Below are 23,545 nucleotides of genomic sequence, written 5' to 3' on the forward strand. Positions count from 1 at the left end.
ACAAGTCAAAGGCATTTTCCCCCTTTTTTGGCGTCTTTTGGTTTTCTCCCATTTCTGGGTTCAGTCAGTGAAGAGAGTTAAATGCTTTATGCAGAATGCTTGGTGGCTGGATTTAGGACGGTTGTCAGTGGGATTTGGCGTCGGTATAATTTGCTACGTGGTAATTAGAATTTCACAATATATTCTGCTTACAACTTTGGTTTGTAATTGATGTGTAGAACAAATTATGTTATGATCATAATCTTGTTTAATAATAGGTACCTGTATACATAGCAGAAATAACACCTACTGATCTTAGAGGAAGGTTTACTTCAGCTACTCAGGTATTACATAATTTAAATCCTTGTAATTGTGAGATGAACTGCCAGCTTATTATTCTCTGTGCTTGTAATCTTATTTACCATCTCTCTAATTTCTGCTATAAATTTCATTAACTGCACAGTTGATGCTTAGTTTTGGCTTCGCACTAACATATTTCCTTGGAAATGTCATAACCTGGCGGACCTTGGCTGTAATCGGTATGTCATCTGTTCCTACTACCTTGAACAAGTTAGATCAATTGCATCAAATTGAATGTAGCAGTTAATATTACTTTGTATACAGGTGCTATTCCATCTCTTGTACACATTATAGGTTTATTCTTCATTCCAGAGTCTCCAAGGTGGCTGGTGAGTCGAATTCTACAGTTGATCACAAATATTCATTATAAAAGGCTGGGCAAATGTTTAATTAGAGTGTTCGATCAAGTAGATTGATACAAAACTTGTGTGCAGGCCAAAGTTGGCAGGCGAAAAGCCTTCGAAGCGACTCTTCAGCATCTTAGAGGAAAGAACACTGACATATCTCAAGAAGCAGCTGAAATAATAGTCACCTTCCACATTCCAACTCCTTGTTTTTTTGAAAAATGTACTGTTTGGTAGCCATGAAATAAGTTGAGGCTCTTATATTGTTGTAGGATTATACAGAAATGTTTCAGCAGCACTCAGAAAGAGTCCTGGACTTGTTCCAAAAGAGATATGCTCACTCACTCGTTGTAAGTTGGCTCAAAGGAATATAATCATTCTAGTGTTCCACTCTCACTTTTCATGGTTTGTACGCGTTCTTGAATTTGCTTAGGTTGGAGTTGGGCTCATGTCACTGCAACAATTTGGGGGTGCCAATGCAGTAGCTTTTTATGCAAGTTCTATATTTGTGGATGCAGGTAAATCAAAAGCTCTCCAAGTTTGGGTCATAATCGTATACTCAAATGCAATGTCACAGAATATCTTATCCATTTTTTTGATTCTTTCAGGTTTTTCAAGTAGCATTGGGACTACATCATTGGCTCTCATTTTGGTAAAGTTAGAAGTTTCTCAGTACTCCAAGTGAACAGACAGTTGTGAATCTTGTGATTGATGCAAACAGATATTAAATATTTGGGATGTTTTCTTTCACAGATACCTGGTGTTGCATTGAGTGTGCTCTTAACAGACAAAGCTGGAAGACGACCACTTCTAATGGTGAGATTGGCAAATTTATCTCAGCTGTGGTGTTGAATATCATTAAGTTCGCAGTGAAGTGACCAAATGTTTGCAGGTTTCTGCTGGCGGATTGTGCTTGAGTGCCTTTCTTGTGGGTTTGGCATTCAGCTTTCAGGTTTCACCCCTAACTATATATTGATTCTGTGTTTTTGTTCGGTTCATATACAACTGATCATACTTTGAGCTTGGCAGGACCTCCACCTGTGGAAGAAGGTCACTCCCATTTTGGTTTACATTGGCTTGTTGGTAAGTACATTCTAACCAAATGACAAGCATTCCTCTTCTCTTGGCAATTTCGATCACGTCTTGGAGCCTAAAATCATTTCCAAATTGGTAACGAAGAGCAGATCTTCAGCTTTGCCTGAGGGTTACCAATTGCACTCTGTGACAGACTTCTTTCTCTGTCAGGGTCAAAGTGTATCATACGCAACAGGCATGGCAGGATTACCCTGGGTTATTATGTCAGAGGTGAGTATTGTTATTGTTCGTGAGCTTAGTGCGCTTTCACTGATGTCTTCCGAAAGTTAACAGATCAAGAATAACGTGCCATAAAACAAAGTTGGAAATAATTTCCTTTTCAGATATACCCCATGAACGTTAAAGGTTCAGCTGGAAGCCTCTTGAGTTTGGTAAAATGGTCTTGTGCTTTTATAGCAACATACACCCTCAATTTCATGATGGACTGGAGCTCGGCAGGTATCTCAGATTTTGTTCTTTATATTTTCTCCTCCTGTATGCTTACTATACTGTTGGTAATTGGTGCTGGACTATAATTGGTCTTCAGGAACATTCTTCTTCTTCTCAGCCATTTCCGGCATTACACTTCTGTTCGTGGCAAAGCTGGTGCCGGAGACCAAAGGCCGAACCCTAGAAGAAATACAAGCATCAATACAAACAAGAATTACCCATTTTCCTCTGACTATAAGATAAACCATGTCTATTCCAAAGGCTGCATTATTTCCATTATAGTTACCCAACTGGCAGCCATTCAGGGTCTCCTATTGAAAAAAGGAAAGCATGCCATACAAAGAATAGTGAAAGCCATGAACTTTATTGCTTAAATGTTAAAAAGCCATAAACTTTGCACATCTTCATGTTCAGAAAGTACCAACTTTGTATGAAACTAGGGTGTTTTACTCAGATTTTAAGCTTGTCACACACTTTTCAAATCTCCTTTCAGCTTCAACATCCAAGATCAAGAACCCAGAACACTAATAGTTACAATGCTATACAGTACTGAAAAGAAAGAGATGAAGAACACGATGCTACCAGTTGTGGAAAACAGGGGAGTCAGAAAAATGGGGAAAGGGAGGAGCCAGAGGAAATCAAAGGATTTTAATGAAATCGGTAAGAGAGATGCATGTGATCTGATTCTGATTCTGTGTTCGATGATATGAACATTATTGAATCGATGACTCACTCTTACCGACTCCATTAAAACTATCAACTTGCTCTAAGCTCTTTCACCCTTTCCGCACTTCTCTTCTGATCGGCTCAAAACACTACAGTGATGGGAACCTCATATATTTATATAGTCACGGAGGGTAGGCTTCTAGGGTTTAGGTGTTTCATACCCATGGGCCGCTCTGATTGAAACTCGACCCGCCTGCCTGAACACTGGCCCAAAGAAACTCTGGCCACCAGTGGCGGACGCAGGAATATATATCACTGGGGGCAGGTTTCAAGTAACTCATTTATTAACAAACTTGTACCAAATAGGATCATAGTTTACTCATTCAAAGAAACATAGTTTAATAGAAAATTTCAAGTGACTCATTCATTAACAAATTTGCACCAAAGAGGAAGTAAAGGAATGCAATCAAAGAAACAGGGTTTACTAGCAAATGTCATGTGACTCATTCATTACAAACTATCATGCTCAACTCTTCAACTTGGAAAAACAATGTCCAATAGCAGAAAAGGTTCAACTGAAGCTTCTAGTCGAACTCGATAATCTATTCGGGATTGATGCACATTCTGATCAATAATGTTTCGAATATGCTGCTTTTCATTCATCAAAGCTTCACATTTTTGCAGTGCTTGATTATGGACACTATTCTGCTTCCCTACATGATCATGCAATCTTTCTTTTTTCTTCCAATTTTGAAAACCAATACCAGTAAAACAATCACCTCCTCCTTGCTCACCAACATTTGATTTGAAGAGATAGCAGCACAAACAAAATGCAGCATTTTTGGCTACGCTATATTCTAACCAATCAGGGAAGTCATTAAACCAATCAGAGACAAACCTTCGTTTCCCTTCTCCGCACTGTGTTTGGACAAACTGATGATTTCTAGGCCGACAAGGACCTCTTAGCAGATACTCTCTTCTAATTTGATCCCTAATATCGGGATGATAATCTGAAATTTTAGTTCTTTCTCCAGGATCAGAAGGAAGATTAGCCAAATCAATTTCTACCCGACTCTGTTTTGATCTTTCACTCTCTGTGAGGGCCCCTGATAACTCATTTGATGTTCGTTTAAAGAATCTCTCCATCTTTAATCTTTCACAACTGCAATTTTCATAAAAAAGAGTAACTTAATCTAATCAACAAAGTCATATATTTGGGAATTAAACTAGAAGATAAAGAAGTAACCTTTAAGATACATCAATGATCAATCCAAGGCTGAGTTGCAGAACAGCAGATATGGAAAACTAAAGGAGTCGATGATGTCGGACTCGAATCAAAGACTGGAAGTATTGAGTTTGGTTGTTCACTTATTTGAGTACTGAGTCTGGTTGTTTGCGGATTCTCAGTAGAACAAATAGAAGAAGAAAAGGTCTGGGGCGTCTGGGTCTCTGGGACAAGGGAATAAGAGATCATCCTTTCCATATATAAAATTATATATGAATGGTAGAGATTTGGTGAGATGCACGGTTGCATATGTCAATATATATATATATATTAGAAAGGAAAGTGAAACAAAAATGGTCAGTTGCCAACTTGCCATATATATATATATACACTACGATATGGGGGCAGCCCTTGCATATATAAGTATATAACATGGCCCATATAAAATAAAATAAAAATGGTCAGTTGCCAAATGTCAAAATCTCAGCGGGGCAGCTGCCCCCACTCGTCCCACTGTGCGTCCGCCCCTGCTGGCCACAGATGTCAAATTCTTCCAAATTTGGGGCTCTCTCCAACACCCAGTACATTAATAATGACGCATCGAGGACTTTCTAGTTAAACTATCAGTATGATGATATTTTAGTAATTAAATTTTAATTGAACTTGAAAGTCTTCGATGAGTCCTGATTCTAATTAAGAATTAGAACTTGACTCTCTAAAATTGATATATTTGCAATTTTAGGTAAGGGTGACGCAACTTGATTCAGTGTGTTATGAAAATTTCATACCCTGCTTATTTCAGAGTGACAGATAAACGAAAAACAAAACAAAAAAATACATTACAGAAGTACAAAAGTGTTGCCAATTCATAAGAATTGAATCGCCCTAAAACACATGGGTCATCATATGACCGCAAAAACCCACAAAGCCACTAATTCAGAAGTTTTATGATCACTCTTCAAAAATCAAAAGCATTAGAATTACGTAGGATAGTCATTGTTTGTGCCTCATTGAGTACTATTATTGATGTGTAATAAACTAAAAGACGACAACTTTTCTCCACTACATGGAAGATGACAACTTTTCTCCACTACATGGAAGATGCGTATACACCAAGACAAAACCACCATCATTGTTTTGTTTTGTATTCATCACTTCCTGATCTACTTATCCAACTTGATCCACAGTTTCAGATCAGTTCTTGATCTCTCAACAAGTATCCAGACATGGGCAGCAGAGAAAGCATAGAAGGAGGAGAGTTAGCAAGTCCTCTGCTTGACGTGGCTGGCGGCCGGAACAGCGGTGGTGATGACGTTGGTGGAAGTAGTAGAAGTGGGACTGGAAGTGGAAGTGAAAATTCTTCAGCCACAAGTATGGTTGTACTCAGCACCTTGGTTGCTGTGTCTGGTTCCTATGTTTTTGGCTCTGCGGTCAGTATGAGGTTTTAACTTTTTATCAGCCTTTACTACTCTTAAGTGAAAGTGAAAATGTTTTCACTGATGAACTGAAGCAATGGTGTTTGATTGAATTGTAGGTGGGATACTCCTCACCTGCTCGGTCAGGAATCATGGATGATTTGGGCCTCTCTGTTGCTGAGGTTTGTAAAAAGTTAAAAACCTTTTTCAGTAGACATTGTGACACATTGATTTTGTTTAATCCATTTGCATTGATCTTTGGATTAGTTGCCACTCCTGTAAAGCTTAATACTTGCCTCAGTTGAAACTTATGGTAAGTAGTCATTTTGCAGTACTCGGTTTTCGGTTCAATATTGACAATTGGAGCAATGATAGGCGCAGTAGTGAGTGGGAAAATGGCAGATTACATAGGTAGAAGAGGTGTAAGTTTCTTCCATTACCCTTTTCTTATTTCTTAAGATGTACTTCAGTTTTGCTTCATTTGGTTTGCTATATGATGCAGACTATGGGATTTTCACAGATAGTCTGCATATTTGGATGGCTAGCCATAGCTCTCTCTAAGGTTTTGCATCATTTCTCTCTTTAGTTGTTCCATTTCAAGCTTCGAATTATATACATTGTATGATTCCTGAGTAGAATAACTAATGCTTTCAAGTAAAAATCGATTTTCACATGGTTTTGAGATTTAGGCTTTCTTTTGTGCTTCTTGAAAGGTTGCTTGGTGGGCTGATCTTGGAAGACTATTGGTAGGATGTGGAATGGGGCTACTTTCTTATGTGGTGATTTTTTTGTGCTTGATGATTACAACTCCTAAAAGATTGTTGTTATTGTGGTGCTAGATGAAAGTGTTTATGTTTCAAATGCAAACAGGTGCCTATATACATAGCAGAAATAACACCAAAGAATCTGCGGGGAGGATTTACGACAGTTCATCAGGTAAAGCACAAGTATTACATGGTCCAGAATTTTGGAGATGATTACATATTCATTTCTTATGATCACAGGCTTACCATTTACCTCTGATTTTACAGTTGATGATATGTTGTGGTGTTTCACTAACATATCTTATTGGGGCTTTTGTGAACTGGCGAGCTTTGGCACTGATCGGTAACTTTCTCTTCTTCTATTCTTTGAAACTTCAATCTACAGGGAAATCAAAGAGGAATTTGACATGGTTTCTTTTGTGTAAACTTCAGGAACTATTCCTTGTGTTGTACAGATTTTAGGTCTCTTCTTCATTCCAGAGTCTCCTAGATGGCTGGTGAGTCATGTACTATCTTCACGGTTTTCCTAATAATGTCGAGTACTTATCCTTTCTGAATATCTCTAACATCTTCTGTTGATGTACTATACTGATGAGACCATTTCCAGGCAAAAATAGGTAAAGAGAAAGAGGGGGAAGCAGCTCTTCAGCACCTGAGGGGGAAGAATGCTGATACTTCTGGAGAAGCAGCTGAGATTAGAGTAAGTTTTGAATTACAATAAAGTATGTCTTAATGAGACAGTGACTCTTTCAGTCTTTTGTTTCTGATCTTACTAGAAAGAAGCAGTTCCGAACTTGTAAACATTTTCAATGTATTGACATTGGAAAAGGTGTTTGTATTCTCATCTAGGATTATACAAAAACTCTGAAGCTTCTCTCAGAAGCAAGCATTCTTGACTTATTTCAGTGGAGATATGCTCATTCCCTCCTTGTAAGCTTTGTTAATCTTAAGATTTATCCTTCTTATGCATCTTTTGGACCTTTTATGAAGTACAAAAATTGATCAGAATTCTTAATTCCTTTCAGGTCGGAGTTGGCCTGATGGTACTTCAACAATTTGGAGGGGTTAATGGCATTGCCTTCTATGCAAGTACCATATTCATTTCAGCTGGTATGTGAAATGCATCTTCCTAACTTCACGTATAACAAGAGCCAAAAGAAACAGGACAGTGAATGAAATGAATCTGTGGCTTTTGGCAGGGTTCTCTGATAGTATAGGGACTATAGCTATGGTTGCTGTTCAGGTGCTTGATTTTCTTCACTCATCTCCAGTGTTGGCTTCTGATTGTTTATACATAGTCATTTAATTCTACTTAGTCTTCTATAGATTCCGATGACAGCTTTGGGTGTAGTTTTAATGGACAAATCTGGAAGACGTCCACTTCTTCTGGTAAGAACAAAGAAGAGTGAGAGTTCTTAGACCATTGGTGATGGGATTTGAGTTAAAATCAAGTGCTGAAGTTTCATAATTCTTACAGGTATCTTCAGCAGGAACATGCTTAGGTTGCCTCTTTGTGGGATTGTCATTCTTGTTGAAGGTTTCCTCCTGTTCAAATATAGTCCCGTTTCAATTTCTTATTGTAATTTTTAATTATTTCTTGATAGTACGAAGTATACATGTTTAGGACCTTCAAGGATGGAGTCAGGTCACCCCCATATTCGCTCTTGTTGGCATACTGGTAATGCAAATAACCTGATATATGCCTATGGAAATTAGTAGTTAGGGGCATTTGTGGTTACATTAGGATATTGTTTAAACTTTAAACCTGCAATCAGGTATATACAGGATCATTCTCATTAGGCATGGGAGGAATTCCTTGGGTTATAATGTCGGAGGTAAAAATATCATTATCAAGCGTTATCTCGATAGTTTCTGTACGAATGTATTAGAAATGAAGTTCAGTCGCTTCACAGATCTAGCATTTTGTGTCGCTAAAAGTTTATGTCAATTACAGATATTTCCTATAAACATGAAAGGCTCGGCCGGAAGCCTGGTGACATTGGTTAGCTGGTTAGGTTCTTGGATTGTGTCATATGCATTTAATTTCCTAATGGATTGGAATTCAGCAGGTAAGGCTGCCAGAAAGCTGTCTCTTCCTATTTCTCTGTGGAGTACTGAGAGAATGGACACCTGGTTTTACAAGTTACATTCTATTTTTCAGGGACATTCTTCATGTTTTCAAGCATATGTGGAGTAACTGTTTTATTTGTTGCAAAGCTTGTACCGGAGACAAAGGGGCGAACACTTGAAGAAATACAGGCCTCTATGAATCCGTTTTCTGTAAAGCGATAAATGGTAAGTCCCTTGATCATGATGACATTCTCTTGATACAGTGAGCTGTCTTTGCCATCAAATGTCCAGTGACTGCTTTTAGATAATTGTTGTAGTATATATGAATCATGTTGTAGTATAAATGTCTATATCATGTAATAGGTACTTCTTGAGTGTATAGATATGGTACTTGAGTGTATAATGTAGGTATAGAGACTTGTGTGACATACTTTATGCCAAAGGGCAACAAACATGGCAATTGTGATCATTGCAGCCACCATGTGGAGCTGCAGCCCTCAATCAACCAAGAGAAGAATGTTACCGAATTGGTTTTCTCTTTGAGTATTCACACTACAAATGTACTCATATAAATACACCCCTTTAGGAGATGAATAACATACTTGAATCTTCATTCTCTCTGCATCTATATTCTCTCCCTCTCTCTCTATTAATTTATGTTTGTCCTTAAACACGATATCAGCATGAGCTCCTAGCCCTTGCTAGCCATACCGTGCGCTGCCCCTGCGCTCGTTCCTATGCAAATCAGCTTGTTTACACACCCTGAAACATCTTGTTCAGAATCTCTGATGAAAATACTTTATGCATCAAAGTTGTTCATCTATGTCTCTTCTATCTGACCTCCAAATTTTAGCCATGTTGGAGTTGTTTTGAGACCTGTACACCATTCGAAGTGGGAGCTGTTCAGCACTTCAGCATGCTCGTTCATGTTCAGATCAGCCTACTTGCACGCTGAGAAACGTCATTTTAGGGACATCTAATCAAAATACTTTCTTCATCAAAGTTGTTCAACTCTGTATCTTATATCTGATATCAAAATTTCAGCCATGTCAGAGTCGTTTTGCGACCTGTACACCATTTGAAGTGGGATCTGTTCAGAAGCGAATTTGCTCCGAATTTCAACAAGTAAGTTTTAAAGATTAAAGTTTCCGTTTTTGAGTTTTTACTCCTTTTCTCCTCTTTTCTTTTTCTCGGGAACTTGCAATTAAAAAGCGGAATTATAGAAATTCACGCTAAACGAACTACGACAGTTCGTAATCAATGAACTAAGAGTGTTCATAATATTCGGACTAAGAGCGTCCGCAAGCATCAATTTATGACCATATTAAAAGTGGGTTCGATTATTTAATTAGCGAAATTGTGGGGATTCACGCTAAACGAACTAAAAGCCTTCGTAATCAATGAACTAAGAGTGTTCATAATATTCGGACTAAGAGCGTCCGCAAACATCATTGTTTTGGTCTAATCCAAATATTCTTGGAAATTGATTTCTTGGTAGCATAGCTCGGAAATCTTATTATTTTAGTTTTCGTGAAAGTTTAAACTCCGAAACTAATATATATTCTCTTCTTATTTCAACAAGATGTCGAATGAACCTAGGCTCGACTTTTCAATGCTTGACTCAACAGGCTCGGAATACCATGGCTGGGTAACCGACGTTGAGAACCATCTCACTGCGAGAGGGATATTGCCTATAATCCAGGCACCTGACCATGGCCTTGTGTTCCAACGAACACTCACAAAGCATGCTCAAGCAATTATCTTGATGCGACGCCACATGGATAAATTTCTCAGATTAGAGTACATGTCGATCAAGGATGCAAGAGACCTATGGGTAGCGCTAGAAGAGCGCTTTGGCAATATCCAAGATTCACTCCTCTCTGACTTGAAGATTCAGTGGAACAATATACGCTTCTCCGACTTCAAGTCTGTTGCTGAATACAATTCAGAAGCTCTTATCCTCAAAGCCATGTTGAGGTTCTGTGAAAAACCTCTCACAAAAGAAGAACTAATTGAGAAGACTCTCCACCATTCCCGTCGCAGCACTTGTGATATCAAAGCAATATCGCACTGAAGTCAATGCTGGACGAATTACGAAGTTTAATGAGCTCATCAATATTATGTCGGTAGCTGAAAAGCACGACAACATCCTCGTAAAGAATTATAATTCAAGGCCCATTGGAACCAAGAGCGTTCGTGAGGCGAATTATAATGCACCCAAAAGAGGGCGCAAGGAGCGGTACCCTAATAACAGGGGACAAGAAGGACGAATGGGTCCATATAACCGCCCCAATAAAGAAGGAAACGCAACTTTAGAGCGGACACACGTGGTGGTAACTCCACACGTGGGAGAGGTGGATATGGCAACACCATGGGCCGTTGAGGTACAACCATGGGCCATGGAGGTCGCACTATGAGACGTGGTAGTAGCAGCAACCCTCCTAGGAAATATCCACAACGTGGACAACCTGCACCTCAAATGAGGGGAGGTAACCACAATGACATGTGTCATCGATGTGGATCAATTGAGCATTGGCTCAAGCAATGTCATGCAAGTACCCAAGTAGCTGAAAGCTACAAGGAGTATAGGCAATTGAGAGAGCAAGAAACCAATCTTGCTGAAGATGAAGATATCAATCTTGCTGAAGATGAAGATGGTGAAGATATCACTCTCACCACTGAGGACTTCAAAGCTGCAAATAAAGAGCACGAGGATGCCGCAGACTTTGATTAGAATAGTCCTTTTCTATTTTCCAATAAACGGCAAATGTGCCTTAGTCAATAAATGACAATTGTATTAACTCTTTCTCATGTGACGCATCAATACTTCATTTGATACATGAGAAAGAGTTAATACAATTGTCATTTATTGACTAAGGCACATTTGCCGTTTATTGGAAAATAGAAAAGGACTATTCTAATCAAAGTCTGCGGCATCCTCGTGCTCTTTATTTGCAGCTTTGAAGTCCTCAGTGGTGAGAGTGATATCTTCACCATCTTCATCTTCAGCAAGATTGATATCTTCATCTTCAGCAAGATTGGTTTCTTGCTCTCTCAATTGCCTATATTCCTTGTAGCTTTCAGCTACTTGGGTACTTGCATGGCATTGCTTGAGCCAATGCTCAATTGATCCACATCGATGACACATGTCATTGTGGTTACCTCCCCTCATTTGAGGTGCAGGTTGTCCACGTTGTGGATATTCCTTAGGAGGGTTGCTGCTACTACCACGTCTCATAGTGCGACCTCCATGGCCCATGGTTCTACCTCAACGGCCCATGGTGATGCCATATCCACCTCTCCCACGTGTGGAGTTACCACCACGTGTGTCCGCTCTAAAGTTGTGGTTTCCTTCTTTATTGGGGCGGTTATATGGACCCATTCGTCCTTCTTGTCCCCTGTTATTAGGGTACCGCTCCTTGCGCCCTCTTTTGGGTGCATTATAATTCGCCTCACGAACGCTCTTGGTTCCAATGAGCCTTGAATTATAATTCTTTACGAGGATGTTGTCGTGCTTTTCAGCTACCGACATAATATTGATGAGCTCATTAAACTTCGTAATTCGTCCAGCATTGACTTCAGTGCGATATTGCTTTGATATCACAAGTGCTGCGACGGGAATGGTGGAGAGTCTTCTCAATTAGTTCTTCTTTTGTGAGAGGTTTTTCACAGAACCTCAACATGGCTTTGAGGAGAAGAGCTTCTGAATTGTATTCAGCAACAGACTTGAAGTCGGAGAAGCGTATATTGTTCCACTGAATCTTCAAGTCAGGGAGGAGGGAATCTTGGATATTGCCAAAGCGCTCTTCTAGCGCTATCCATAGGTCTCTTGCATCCTTGATCGACATGTACTCTAATCTGAGAGATTTATTCATGTGGCGTCGCATCAAGATAATTGCTTGAGCATGCTTTGTGAGTGTTCGTTGGAACACAAGGCCATGGTCAGGTGCCTGGATTATAAGCAATATCCCTCTCGCAGTGAGATGGTTCTCAACGTCGGTTACCCAGCCATGGTATTCCGAGCCTGTTGAGTCAAGCATTGGAAAGTCGAGTCTAGGTTCATTCGACATCTTGTTGAAATAAGAAGAGAATATATATTAGTTTCGGAGTTTAAACTTCCACGAAAACTAAAATAATAAGATTTTCGAGCTATGCTACCAAGAAATCAATTTCCAAGAATATTTGGATTAGACCAAAACAATGATGTTTGCGGACGCTCTTACTCCGAATATTATGAACACTCTTAGTTCATTGATTACGAAGGCTTTTAGTTAGTTTAGCGTGAATCCCCACAATTCCGCTAATTAAATAATCGAACCCACTTTTAATATGGTCATAAATTGATGCTTGCGGACGCTCTTAGTCCGAATATTATGAATACTCTTAGTTCATTGATTACGAACTGTCGTAGTTCGTTTAGCGTGAATTTCTATAATTCCGCTTTTTAATTGCAAGTTCCCGAGAAAAAGAAAAGAGGAGAAAAGGAGTAAAAACTAAAAAACGGAAACTTTAATCTTGAAAACTTACTTGTTGAAATTCGGAGCAAATTCGCTTCTGAACAGATCCCACTTCAAATGGTGTACAGGTCGCAAAACGACTCTGACAGGGCTGAAATTTTGATATAAGATACAGAGATGAACAACTTTGATGAAGAAAGTATTTTGATTAGATGTCCCGAAAAGGACGTTTCTCGGCGTGCAAGTAGGCTGATCTGCACAGGAACGAGCATGCTGAACAGCTCCCACTTCGAATGGTGTACAAGTCTCAAAATGACTCCAACATGGCTAAAATTTGGAGGTCAGATAGAAGAGAATAGATGAACAACTTTGATGCAGAAAGTATTTTGATTAGAGGTTCTGAACAAGATGTTTGCCGGTGTGCAAACAGGCTGATCTGCATAGGAACGAGTGCAGGGGCAGCGCACGATATGGCTAGCAAGGGCTAGGAGCTTGTGCTGATAACGTGTTTAAGGACAAGCATAAATTAACAGAGAGAGAGGGAGAGAATGAAGATTCAAGTATCTTATTCATCTCCCAAGGGGGTGTATTTATAGGAGTACATTTGTAGTGAATGCTCAAAGAGAAAACCAATTCGGTAACATTCTTCTCTTGGTTGATTGAGGGCTGCAGCTCCACATGGTGGCTGCAATGATCACAATTTCCATGCTTGTTGCCCTTTGGCATAAAGTATGTCACATAAGTCTCTATACCTACATTATACACTCAAGTACCATATCTATACACTCAAGAAGTACCTATTACATGATATAGACATTTATACTATGATTCATGTATACTACAACATGATTCATATATACTACAACATTGGCAAAGTTTTTAACGAGGCAACTTAGAAGCGCACGGCGTAGACAATACTATTGACATGAAATATCTAAGGGGGAGTGTTGTAGTATACATGAGTCATAGTATAAATGTCTATATCATGTAATAGGTACTTGAGTGTATAGATATGGTACTTGAGTGTATAATGTAGGTATAGAGACTTGTGTGACATACTTTATGCCAAAGGGCAACAAGCATGGCAATTGTGATCATTGCAGCCACCTGTGGAGCTGCAGCCCTCAATCAACCAAGAGAAGAATGTTACCAAATTTATTTTCTCTTTGAGCATTCACACTACAAATGTACTCCTATAATTACACCCCTTTGGGAGATGAATAACATACTTGAATCTTCATTCTCTCTGCATCTATATTCCCTCCCTCTCTCTCTCTGTTAATTTATGCTTGTCCTTAAACAATAATAAGATTGAGGTTAGTGCTTCAACTTCAGGCAAGTCTCGGACTCGGAGACCAATCAATCAGTCATCTGGGAAGAAAAGTTGGCATGCGCCTTTCAAGTTATTTTGGTCCTGTCAATTGAAATATGGTGTAGATTTGTTGATGATAAACTTGGCTGATGTTTGGCTTTGTTTCTAAGCTAGATAACTTGTACCCCAGCATTTCACCTAATGAAATTCATTTACTTGTTACCAGTCATTCATATAACATCAATACATAACCAGCCTACATTTTAGCTGACACGTTATGCGGAATTTGGTAGTGGTTCCATAAATAAGTCAAAAGAATTCATTATAATATTTTAGTAGCATTTTGTTTTTCCATGGAATGTGTGAGAGAAATCAAGGGGTAAGGTGGGGATGAAAGTTGAAGAGGAGGTATGGAGGTGAGTGAGGGTGAGGATATGCTGCCGGTTGACTCTCAATGTTAATTGGAAGGGCTGAAAATTCAACTGAAAATTTTTGGTTATGCACATTCGTTGTTTTCATATTTATAGTTCTAAAGCATCTATCAATGTACTTGTGCAGTCTATAATACCAAGAATCATTATGTCCCAACCAATATACAACTATACATTTTGTTCCAACCTTGTTCATGAATTTATAATCTATAACCCAGTTGATTTACGTCAAGAATATAGCTTCATATGATCAAAGCAAAGAACTACGTGCCGGTATAATATAAGTGCAAAACCACAAATAGTGATTCCAGCTGGCAGAAGTCATCCACAAATATTTGAGAGTATACAAGACTTGGAGATATTTCAATCCACTATAGTCATGGATATGTAGAGTTGCCCGAAAGATCCGCAAGCATTCAATAACAAATGGATAAATCAAAAGATTCTCAAACAAAATATAGATAAATAAAAGAATGGACATTCTTCCTCCTCTACTTCTCTTTGGTCGGCTCGGATTCCTCCTGCTGCTAGAGAAGTAGAGTAGGAGCATCTTAATTTCCTCCTCTGCTTCAGTTTTTGTCGTAGTTTTGTTTTTTTTTATATACATTAGTTTTGTTTTTTCTTCTTGTTGTATATTGTGTTATCAATCGAAAAAAAATAGATAAATAAAAGGTCGGTAGTGACGAAACCATTTCAATACTTTCGCTATTCGAACATATTTTATATGATTCCGTTATAAGACAGTATTTCCTATTGTCAAGTCATTGGGAGAAATGAAGAATGTGAGAAGCTTCGGCGAACATATCTCTACTATTAGAAATGGAAGAGTTTGATTTAGTGTCAAGGCTTCACCAAAAATTAGATTACCAAAAATACCCATGTCTGATACTAAAAAGGAAAATGGAGTAAAGAATAGAGCGGCAAGTATTATTGAGCATAACAGTAAATACCGAATCCAGCGACCGTTCCCATAAACCCATCTTCTCAAAAAATGGAAGCACGATTGATCGAAGAATTTGGACGTCATGGGAATCGGAGCAGAGATGACTCATCACGTTCATCATTTTCTCAAAACTACCAGATACATGTATCTGTATAGTTTCATTCTCAGAAAAAAAAAAAAAAAAAAAAAAAAAAAAAAAAAACCCACCCGATACAGTTTATAAAAAGCAAAGAGGCATAACCCAGAATGAGAAAAGAGGAAAAGCATACAAATATCGAATTCGGGTAAGGCAAAATCCTATTCGGTTAAGAATTTGCATCTTTTAATTTATGCTTTATCTCTTTTTTCATTCGGTTGTTTTGTTTAGTGGAAGATTTTCTATTTGTCTTGTTAGTTGTATACTTTGGTTCGAGTTTAGTGATTTATGCTACTATAATTGTACTTCTTCTGTTCTTTGTATCGTGATTTTTACAAGAATTAACATTGAAGTTCATCCATATGGTCCTTTTTTCTATATATTTGGTTTTTACCTCACAAGCCTGCGCTTACTAGGTGTATATGTTTCAGGTTTTAGATCAAGGAAAAGTTGTGGAATGAGAAAAGAGAAATCAATGAAGGCCCTCAATCTGGTAATTTATTTCTTTCCATGTGTTTGCAATGGGGAATCAAAACTAAGTAGGTGAAGCCGTAAGTAGCTGCCATGTTGTCCTACAATTCTGCATCTAACACGAATAATAGAGAATGTACGATCTGTATAGATCAATTTAAGATTTGTTAGTTGAAGCATAGGCCACTGCCTTTAGAATTCGGCATTATACTCTTCCAAATCTATGTTAGAAGAGGTTTAGTGTGGGTGTGCATATGTTGATCCGTATGGTGTCAAACCCAAAAAAAGAACACGAACAACAGAGTAATAAAGAAAAACCATATCAATTGATTGACAGTTTTTTTTTTTTACTTGGTTTCATAACCAAAAACAAAAACAGAAGCATGACTATACGTTTCAAGTTTTAAGCGTGCCAGATGCAAATGAACTTTTTTCTATGGTCATTTGATTTCCAGATGAAATTTATATGGTATTCGTACTTTTTAGCAAGTCTCATAGATGTGGTGTTTTGACTGAAATGTTCTTTGTTTTTAACATCCAAAGATGTTATTCCTATGCAGATTGACTTCAGGGAATAATGATGCGGATTCTTGCTGGGTTTTCTTATTTGTTCCTATAAATAGAAGCAATATTTGTTGGGGCAAAATCGATTTTGGGGATGTCATTATTTTCTGAGAGATTCAAGCTGTTGAAGCTCCTGAATTTTCAAGGAGGACTTTTGATGGGTATTGATGAATTTCCGACTGTTCTTGGGGAAGGCAGAAAGGAATAAGCAAAAAGGCCAGAGAAGAATGGTGATAAAAATTGCTTCCCTTTCTCTTTTCACTATGTTCTATATCGAATTTTGGCTGAATTAATTTGGAATTTTGTTTTTTAGGTCTGAAAAATAATTTGGAGTTTATGAATGAAGAAAGGCTGGAGGTTATATGTTGCGTTCATGAACACTTTCCTGTCTTTAGTTTACTCCATGTGTTCTTTGGTGTATTTACAATGAAGATCATATGCGTTATTTATCTATTTTGTTAGTTCTTTGTTACTTTTAATGGGAGAAGCTAAAATTTAAAAGTTGTATTCATGAGTACTTTCTGTAGTTTAGTCCAGATGTTCTTCCATACATTTACAAGAAACATCATATTGATTCCTTAATCCTTATCATTCTTTTTAGTAACAGTAGTGTACAGTCATGTTTAGCCCAAACAAAGAAACTGATTTTGTAGTTAAACTACTGTGAAAGGATACGGGATAGAAGGCTAACGCAAGCGTTGAAGGTCTCAATTGATCTTGCAGGTGTCTTGGGTAATGAAGATCTTAGTCTCTTCACTATTTACCTGCGATTAGTTCCCCCTATATGTAAATGAATTGCATATACGATAATCGTGCTTGGACTTTTTTCTTTTGTCAAATAATCCTCGGACAGCACGTCTGTAATTTCTTCTCTTATTTCTTTTAGTTTTTGTTTTAAATATGATTATACATTACCTAAGTAATTAATGTTGATTTGAGCACACATTTTTTCTGATCATTCTGTAGAAATTCCCTTTGATAGTGAGATCATTTGGATTATTGAAGAAAGAAAAAAAGGAAGCAAAAGAAACGGGGGAGGAGAAAACCAAAGAGATCAGCTGCGAAGAAACGGTTGAAGAAGCATGGAAGGGCCTCAGATGGAAACAAAGCCTAAGAGAATTAAAGAGGCAAAGTTAAGCCAATATTGATTAATTGTAAAAGCGGTGACATATTTGTTAATCTCAGAAACTTGGCTTTTAGTAGAAATAAATGGTATGTTGTACATGAGAACGGTATTTTTTTCAAAAATATAATTCACACCCGTGAGCGCGGCCCTTCTGCACACGCGTATGCGCGTGCAAGAAGGCTAGTGTAGACAGAAAGCATAGCCTTAGTAGAAGCTTCCATTATCCTTCTCTTATTTTTTGAAATATACTTCTGTTTTTCCTTGAAATATATATTCTGCATATCGGGATGGCACTTACTCTAAGGTTTTGCCTGAGTAGAATAACTGATGCGCACAAGTCTCAAGTAAAAACTTATTTTTACAAGGTTTTTAGATTTAGGCTTTCTTTTGTGCTTCTTGAAAGGTTTTGCCTGAGTAGAATAACTGATGCTCTGAAGTAGAAACTTGTGTTAATTTACAAAGCTTGTACCGGAGACCAAGGCGAACACGTGAAGAAATACAAGCCTGAACTAGTGTGGCATGTTTATTCGTGGTAAACAGATATGTTTAATGCAGGGAACACAACTTTATACAGAGATGTTGTTAAAAGATCTCTCTCATAAAGAGAATCTAATAGAAATCTACTAATTCCTTATAGATATGAAATATTGTTACCTTAAGTAACAGTAGTAAGATTCTCAAATTTTATTGTTCATTAATCTCATGGAGTGTCCCTTTTCCTTACACATTTAAACCTAATTTCAAACACAGTTTACACCACCAGCCAAAGTCCAAACATGGCTCATTCCTTTCTGATCAATAGGAAATCCGAGGGAGGCTAGCCATGATAAACCCATTTGCCAATCAAGTACTCAAATTGTTCAAATATTTATGAGGGAGTGGGGTAAAACCCGAAAGGCCCAAACTTTGGTTAATATAACTTGAAGACTTTGGTTAACCCTAAAAAATTCAAACATCCCGCTCGCGAATCATCCACTTCACAGTTTCCTCCTCCCTCTTGGTTTTGATTATGGATGATGATCTTGGTCTTGATTACCATCTTTGGGAAAGTTTCTTATATATGCCAATTGTTTTCATATGACTCCTGTAAGTTTTCATGTTTTTTTTTTTTTTTTTTCAGTTCTCCCGACAGTACAACGAGTTATGGGAAATCATAAGGTTGAAGTATCGCATTGAGCTTTTGAAAAACTTACAGGTCTGTATATGAGGTTTTTCACGGTCAGATCTATTCTTTTCGCATACTATACTTCGGAGTACCAAAGAATTTTTAATTATCTGACTGTAATTTTATGATCAGTCGTAGAGCTTAAGAGCTTTTATGCATGCACATCCTTCTTTTGCAGCGGGAACATAAGAAGACGGAAATTGAGTTTCATAAAGCGAGGGCTGAATTGAAAGAACAATACAAAGGGTTTTTTAAAAACCTACAAGGTACCCCTCAAATAAAATATTAAGTGAAATACATGACCTACTCTGCCGCTTGAACGTGATGTTGGATTATACATCTTCCAACGTAATGCAGGGGAAGGAAAGACTGAATTTTGGCTTTCTAAATTGAAGAACAATGAAGTACTTGCTAAGAAGGTTGGGATTTCATAAGCCTTTGTCGTGTGCGCCTTTTTTACTTATGATTGTCGAAATTATGCTAAGCTAGTAAGCTGTCTACGGGAAACAGATTACACAACTGGATGAAGGGGCCTTCCAGCATTTAAAAAATATTCGTTGTAGAAAGATTCCTAATGGATTCAAGCTGGAGTTCTTATTTGATTCTAATCCTTATTTTAAAGATTCTAAGCTCACGAAAACATTTCGCACAACTTCTGGCAACAAGCCTAAAGTCACAGAGGCAACCGGGTAATCTAATTTTGTGCTTGACTGGTTTTTAACCATACATCTCTCCTGTTATACTCAAGTTTAACCACCTTGAAGGATGGAGATCGAGTGGCATCCTGGGAAAAGCTTGACTGAAACAGAAAATGGTGACAGCTTCTTCAACTTCTTTAAGTCCCCTGTTGCCGACTCTGTAAGTTTAAGTTTTGTTCATGTTACATGGCTATGAACTTGGTTAATATTGATGAATATATAAGAGCAAGTTTAATTAATATGTTTGATGTCTATGTTGACAGGCTGAAAAAGTCCAAAGACTTATGGAGCAGGACTATTGCATTTTTTACCTTCACTATGGCTGAGTTAATGCATCAAGTAACCGCAATTACAATTCAGTGAAAAGTTCATTTTGTATTTTTTACTGGTTTTATAATGAGTTTGATCAAGTCTGTTCAGTTAATTACTTGACAAAACTATAGGAATAAAATAAAAGTGCAGAGATGGAACTGTCAGAAACATGAAAAGATTTGCAATTCCAATCGTTTTCACAAAATTGTATGACATATTGACATGAGATTTGTAAGACCATATACTGTGTAGTCATCTTCATCTTTCCAATCACAATAACATGTTTATGGTGTCCTGTGTACTGTATAGTTCAACAATTCGGGACAAAATCATCAACAATAAGGATTTGGAGGTACATCTACCTAAACTATAGTCATTCTGCTTGATGATATCAGATTCAGAATGCTTTATAAGAGCAGATGGTATATTCATATATTTATTTACCGTCAATTGCCAAAATTTTATGTCAAGCCTCACATGTATATATTTATCAAACTCAGGTTCTAGCAGAACAAAACTTAGCAAAGACGACGACAGATTTTTTTTTTTTTTTTTTTGCCAGGCTTCACTTCATTTTTAATTTGTGTTTGCCTTTTTTTTAGGACTTGCAGTTCTTTAGTCCTGTTAGCTACATTGTATACAAGCATCGTATGCTGAGATTGAAGTATTCCGAGACTAGAAAAAATCTGGAAGCAAAGTACTTGAAACTTTATAAACCTTTATACGCGAAGGTATGCATGACCTCAGCCAACAATCACCAGTTCTTATTACATTGATACGTACCAAGTCATATATACTATATCATGATGTACGTCCTTGAATTTTAACTCAAGGCTGGCGTTATTGAATCTGCTTTAATGATGTTGAAATGCAAGATGTATTTCCTCAATGAATCATGTAACATTTATTGTAGAGATATCAGATTGTTAACGATATATGTAAAGTTGAAGTGAAAGCTAAAGCTGCAAGGGACCAAGGAGATAAAGCCACCACAGGTGCCTATTTTATTTGAAATTTAAATTTAAATCTTCAAAATGCATGCACTAGATTTGACTATTTGAGTATGACATTGCATTATCCCTTTTAATGTAGTGAAGGAAATCCCTAACTTTTGGCTTTCTGCAATGAAGAATCATAAATTACTTGCTCAGGAGGTGAGAATGATTCTTATTCTATTTATTTGTTGAGTTAAATATAAAGATCATCTGTTAGTTTACTGGAATATACATGTGTATGTAGATCACAGAGCGCGATGAAGAGGCACTTAAGTATCTGAAGGATATCAAGTGGTTTAAGATAGATGAAGGATGTTTCAAGTTGGAGTTCGTTTTTCAGCAGCCTAATCCTTATTTTGAAAATGATGTGCTGACCAAATCATATCAGGAGAAAACAACTGGGTAATTCTATTTTCTATTCTGAGTTGTATTGATGAAGCCCCTTCGCTTAATTAATTTTGTTCCTAATCGGGGGTTACCTTGTACTCTTGTAGGTGTGTCATCAAATGGCATCATGGAAAAGACTTGACACATAAGCTTCTGGAGGGAATGTCGAAGAATTCCGAGCGCCTGATCAAATCTTGTGAAAGTTTCTTCAACTTCTTTAACCCTCCCAAGTTCCGTCCTCATGATGAACATCTTGATTATGATGAACATCCCGATTATTATGATGAATATATTGATTGTCATGATGAATATCTAGTAATTAAGTTTGGCTTTATCCCTTGTAATTAAAACCGCTCATGATGATATAGGGTTTTCTTCTAGCTCATTCATGTATATGACACAGGTTGAGGAAGTCAAAAGTAGACTGAATTATGACTACTATATCGGGTACGTAATATATTTGAGCTAAATTACTAGTTAGGAAAGTTTGCCGAAATCAAAGGAATTTTTGTAAGGCAATTGGTAAAGTTTGAGCAGTTGGTTAAAACAGTCTTGTAAATAGAAACGTAGTACAATATATAGAGCCATAAATAGATGATTTGTTAATATTTAAAACTTAATTTGATAACTTTAATTGCATTTCATTGAGATTTCTTCGATGCTCATTGTTGATTGTGATGAATATGTATTCAAATAACATATTGTTGGTGTTTTGTAGTAAAATATTTCGAGACAAAATAATTCCTCATGCAGTATCTTGGTTCACACGCGAGGCTCTTGAAGAAGGAGGTGAGTTTGAAGACTTGCAAGATGAGGATGATGAGGATGTGGAGTTTTACTAGAATATGTGAAAGCCAGATTGCAAACATGTCACGTACGTATTTTTGAAATGATGGGTATTTTTTTGTATTGAACTTGATCAAAATCCGTCTCCATTTCTGTCGCTGAATCTTTCGGCTATATTCTTAATTTATGATCACTAAGACCTACTAGAGCTTGATTGGAAACAAATGTTTTTGAAAAATATGTTTTTCTAATTTATGGTTTTTTGTTTTTGTTTTGAAAGGGGTAATTTATGGCTTTTGAAAAATGGGTGCGACTATTATCACCCTACCATTTTATTTGTTCACCCTACAAATATTTGAATTATTGAAATACTATATTACCCAAATGCAAAATGACTAATAAGTACACTAATTTCCTAAAATTTAAATATTTAAGAAAAACTAAATACATAACTAATTAAATACAAAACTACTTAATTTCTCTTATGATAACATTAATCTTCATCCTCTCCATCCAAATTTCAATTTATTACAATTTTCTTTTTTTTCTTTTTGTTGCGTCCTCATTGTTAATTAGTTATTCAATTCACAAAACAATTTTTTTTAGAAGACAATTCACAAAACCATTAGTGTTAACTTCATCAAAATCTTTATAATACCCTTATAAACACCGAAAGTAAAAAATTTAAAACCCGAAGAAAAAAAACAATCTTTTTTCATTGCTCATAGTAGCACTTACTAATTTTTTCTAATATGGATTGAAATAAACGAACATTGAAACTGAATGGAAAAAATAAAAAAATGGAAGTAAATCAAATTATGTTTTTATTAGGAAACTTTAATATATTTTAGGACGTCTTTTTAATTTATATAAATTAAAAGAGAAATTTTCGTTAAACAAAATTTCTTTTTTAATTTGATATGTCATATGATGGAGGATATTCCTAGAAAGAGAAATGGGTTGGATAAGTAAATTTAATAATTGAAATTAAAATGTAGGGTGTAATGAGCAAGTAAGGTGAACAAAGAAAATTATAGGGTGGCCATAGCCTCACCCTTAAAAAATTTGGACATTCTAATAGAGTTTTTGCTCATCCATCACTCGGTCAATGTTCCCCTGAAAACTTATAAATAAATGTTAAATTTATGATGCATTTGGATTCAGTCATAAATATCTTGATGCATTTGGATTCCATCTTGATGCCTTGATGGTATGGATATGATTGAACTGGTTAACGAGCTAAACAGAGCACCAGATTAATGAAATATTGTCTATAAGTAATTTTTTATTTTTTTGTTGTAATTTGTTGAAAGCGGGTGATCACATTTTCGTTGCGGATCCGAATCCTCTCTTTGGCAGTAGTTAGTCCTTAGTTGTCCTTGGCTTTTAATCATATCCGTCCATTAAACATCCAA

General features: G+C 37.0%; 2 protein-coding genes and 1 long non-coding RNA gene across 14 annotated transcripts in view; 2 read left to right on the forward strand and 1 right to left on the reverse strand.

Annotated features, from left to right (window-relative positions):
• Positions 1-2,688, forward strand: part of LOC112192520 (sugar transporter ERD6-like 5) — a 3,992-nt gene extending 1,304 nt beyond the window's left edge. Inside the window, exons 5-18 of the mRNA XM_024332285.2 lie at positions 95-160; positions 258-323; positions 443-518; positions 604-668; positions 774-866; positions 956-1,033; positions 1,117-1,201; positions 1,292-1,335; positions 1,437-1,499; positions 1,576-1,635; positions 1,713-1,766; positions 1,929-1,988; positions 2,102-2,216; positions 2,305-2,688. Coding sequence (XP_024188053.2) covers positions 95-160; positions 258-323; positions 443-518; positions 604-668; positions 774-866; positions 956-1,033; positions 1,117-1,201; positions 1,292-1,335; positions 1,437-1,499; positions 1,576-1,635; positions 1,713-1,766; positions 1,929-1,988; positions 2,102-2,216; positions 2,305-2,450 — 1,071 coding nt within the window. The 3' untranslated portion in view covers positions 2,451-2,688. The remainder of the gene's footprint in view (positions 1-94; positions 161-257; positions 324-442; positions 519-603; positions 669-773; positions 867-955; positions 1,034-1,116; positions 1,202-1,291; positions 1,336-1,436; positions 1,500-1,575; positions 1,636-1,712; positions 1,767-1,928; positions 1,989-2,101; positions 2,217-2,304) is intronic.
• Positions 2,689-3,331: 643 nt separating this feature from the next.
• LOC121052084 lies at positions 3,332-4,415 on the reverse strand. Its single transcript, XR_005807938.1, has 2 exons — positions 4,120-4,415; positions 3,332-4,035 (listed from the first exon to the last, which is right to left on the reverse strand). It is a non-coding gene; the product is annotated as an uncharacterized LOC121052084 (long non-coding RNA).
• Positions 4,416-5,177: 762 nt separating this feature from the next.
• On the forward strand, positions 5,178-14,345 carry LOC112192518 (sugar transporter ERD6-like 5). 12 transcript variants are annotated; one of them, XM_024332281.2, is made up of 19 exons: positions 5,180-5,528; positions 5,633-5,695; positions 5,846-5,935; positions 6,016-6,075; positions 6,227-6,292; positions 6,384-6,449; positions 6,545-6,620; positions 6,710-6,774; positions 6,885-6,977; positions 7,127-7,207; positions 7,303-7,387; positions 7,477-7,520; positions 7,604-7,666; positions 7,755-7,814; positions 7,902-7,955; positions 8,053-8,112; positions 8,232-8,346; positions 8,439-8,572; positions 14,126-14,345. In XM_024332281.2, the coding sequence occupies exons 1-18, from the start codon at positions 5,325-5,327 to the stop codon at positions 8,567-8,569; spliced, it is 1,476 nt and encodes a 491-aa protein (XP_024188049.1). In that variant the 5' UTR covers positions 5,180-5,324; the 3' UTR covers positions 8,570-8,572; positions 14,126-14,345. The 12 variants fall into 12 exon arrangements, 11 of the variants coding, with proteins under 11 accessions (XP_040372585.1, XP_040372586.1, XP_040372587.1 ...); XM_040516648.1 differs by lacking the exon at positions 14,126-14,345 and adding an exon at positions 13,876-14,044; XM_040516650.1 differs by lacking the exon at positions 14,126-14,345 and adding an exon at positions 13,908-14,044.
• Positions 14,346-23,545: the final 9,200 nt, after the last annotated feature.

This window comes from Rosa chinensis, chromosome 3 (genome assembly GCF_002994745.2).
Source record: "Rosa chinensis cultivar Old Blush chromosome 3, RchiOBHm-V2, whole genome shotgun sequence".
Taxonomy (NCBI): domain Eukaryota; kingdom Viridiplantae; phylum Streptophyta; class Magnoliopsida; order Rosales; family Rosaceae; genus Rosa; species Rosa chinensis.

Bases quoted from the DNA above. Each gene is read 5' to 3' on its own strand.
- LOC112192518 (XM_024332281.2), top strand. From the start codon at position 5,325: ATGGGCAGCAGAGAAAGCATAGAAGGAGGAGAGTTAGCAAGTCCTCTG. The intron at 7,521-7,603 runs GTGCTTGATTTT...AGTCTTCTATAG, and splicing joins TAGCTATGGTTGCTGTTCAG to ATTCCGATGACAGCTTTGGG. The intron at 7,815-7,901 runs GTTTCCTCCTGT...ATACATGTTTAG, and splicing joins GATTGTCATTCTTGTTGAAG to GACCTTCAAGGATGGAGTCA.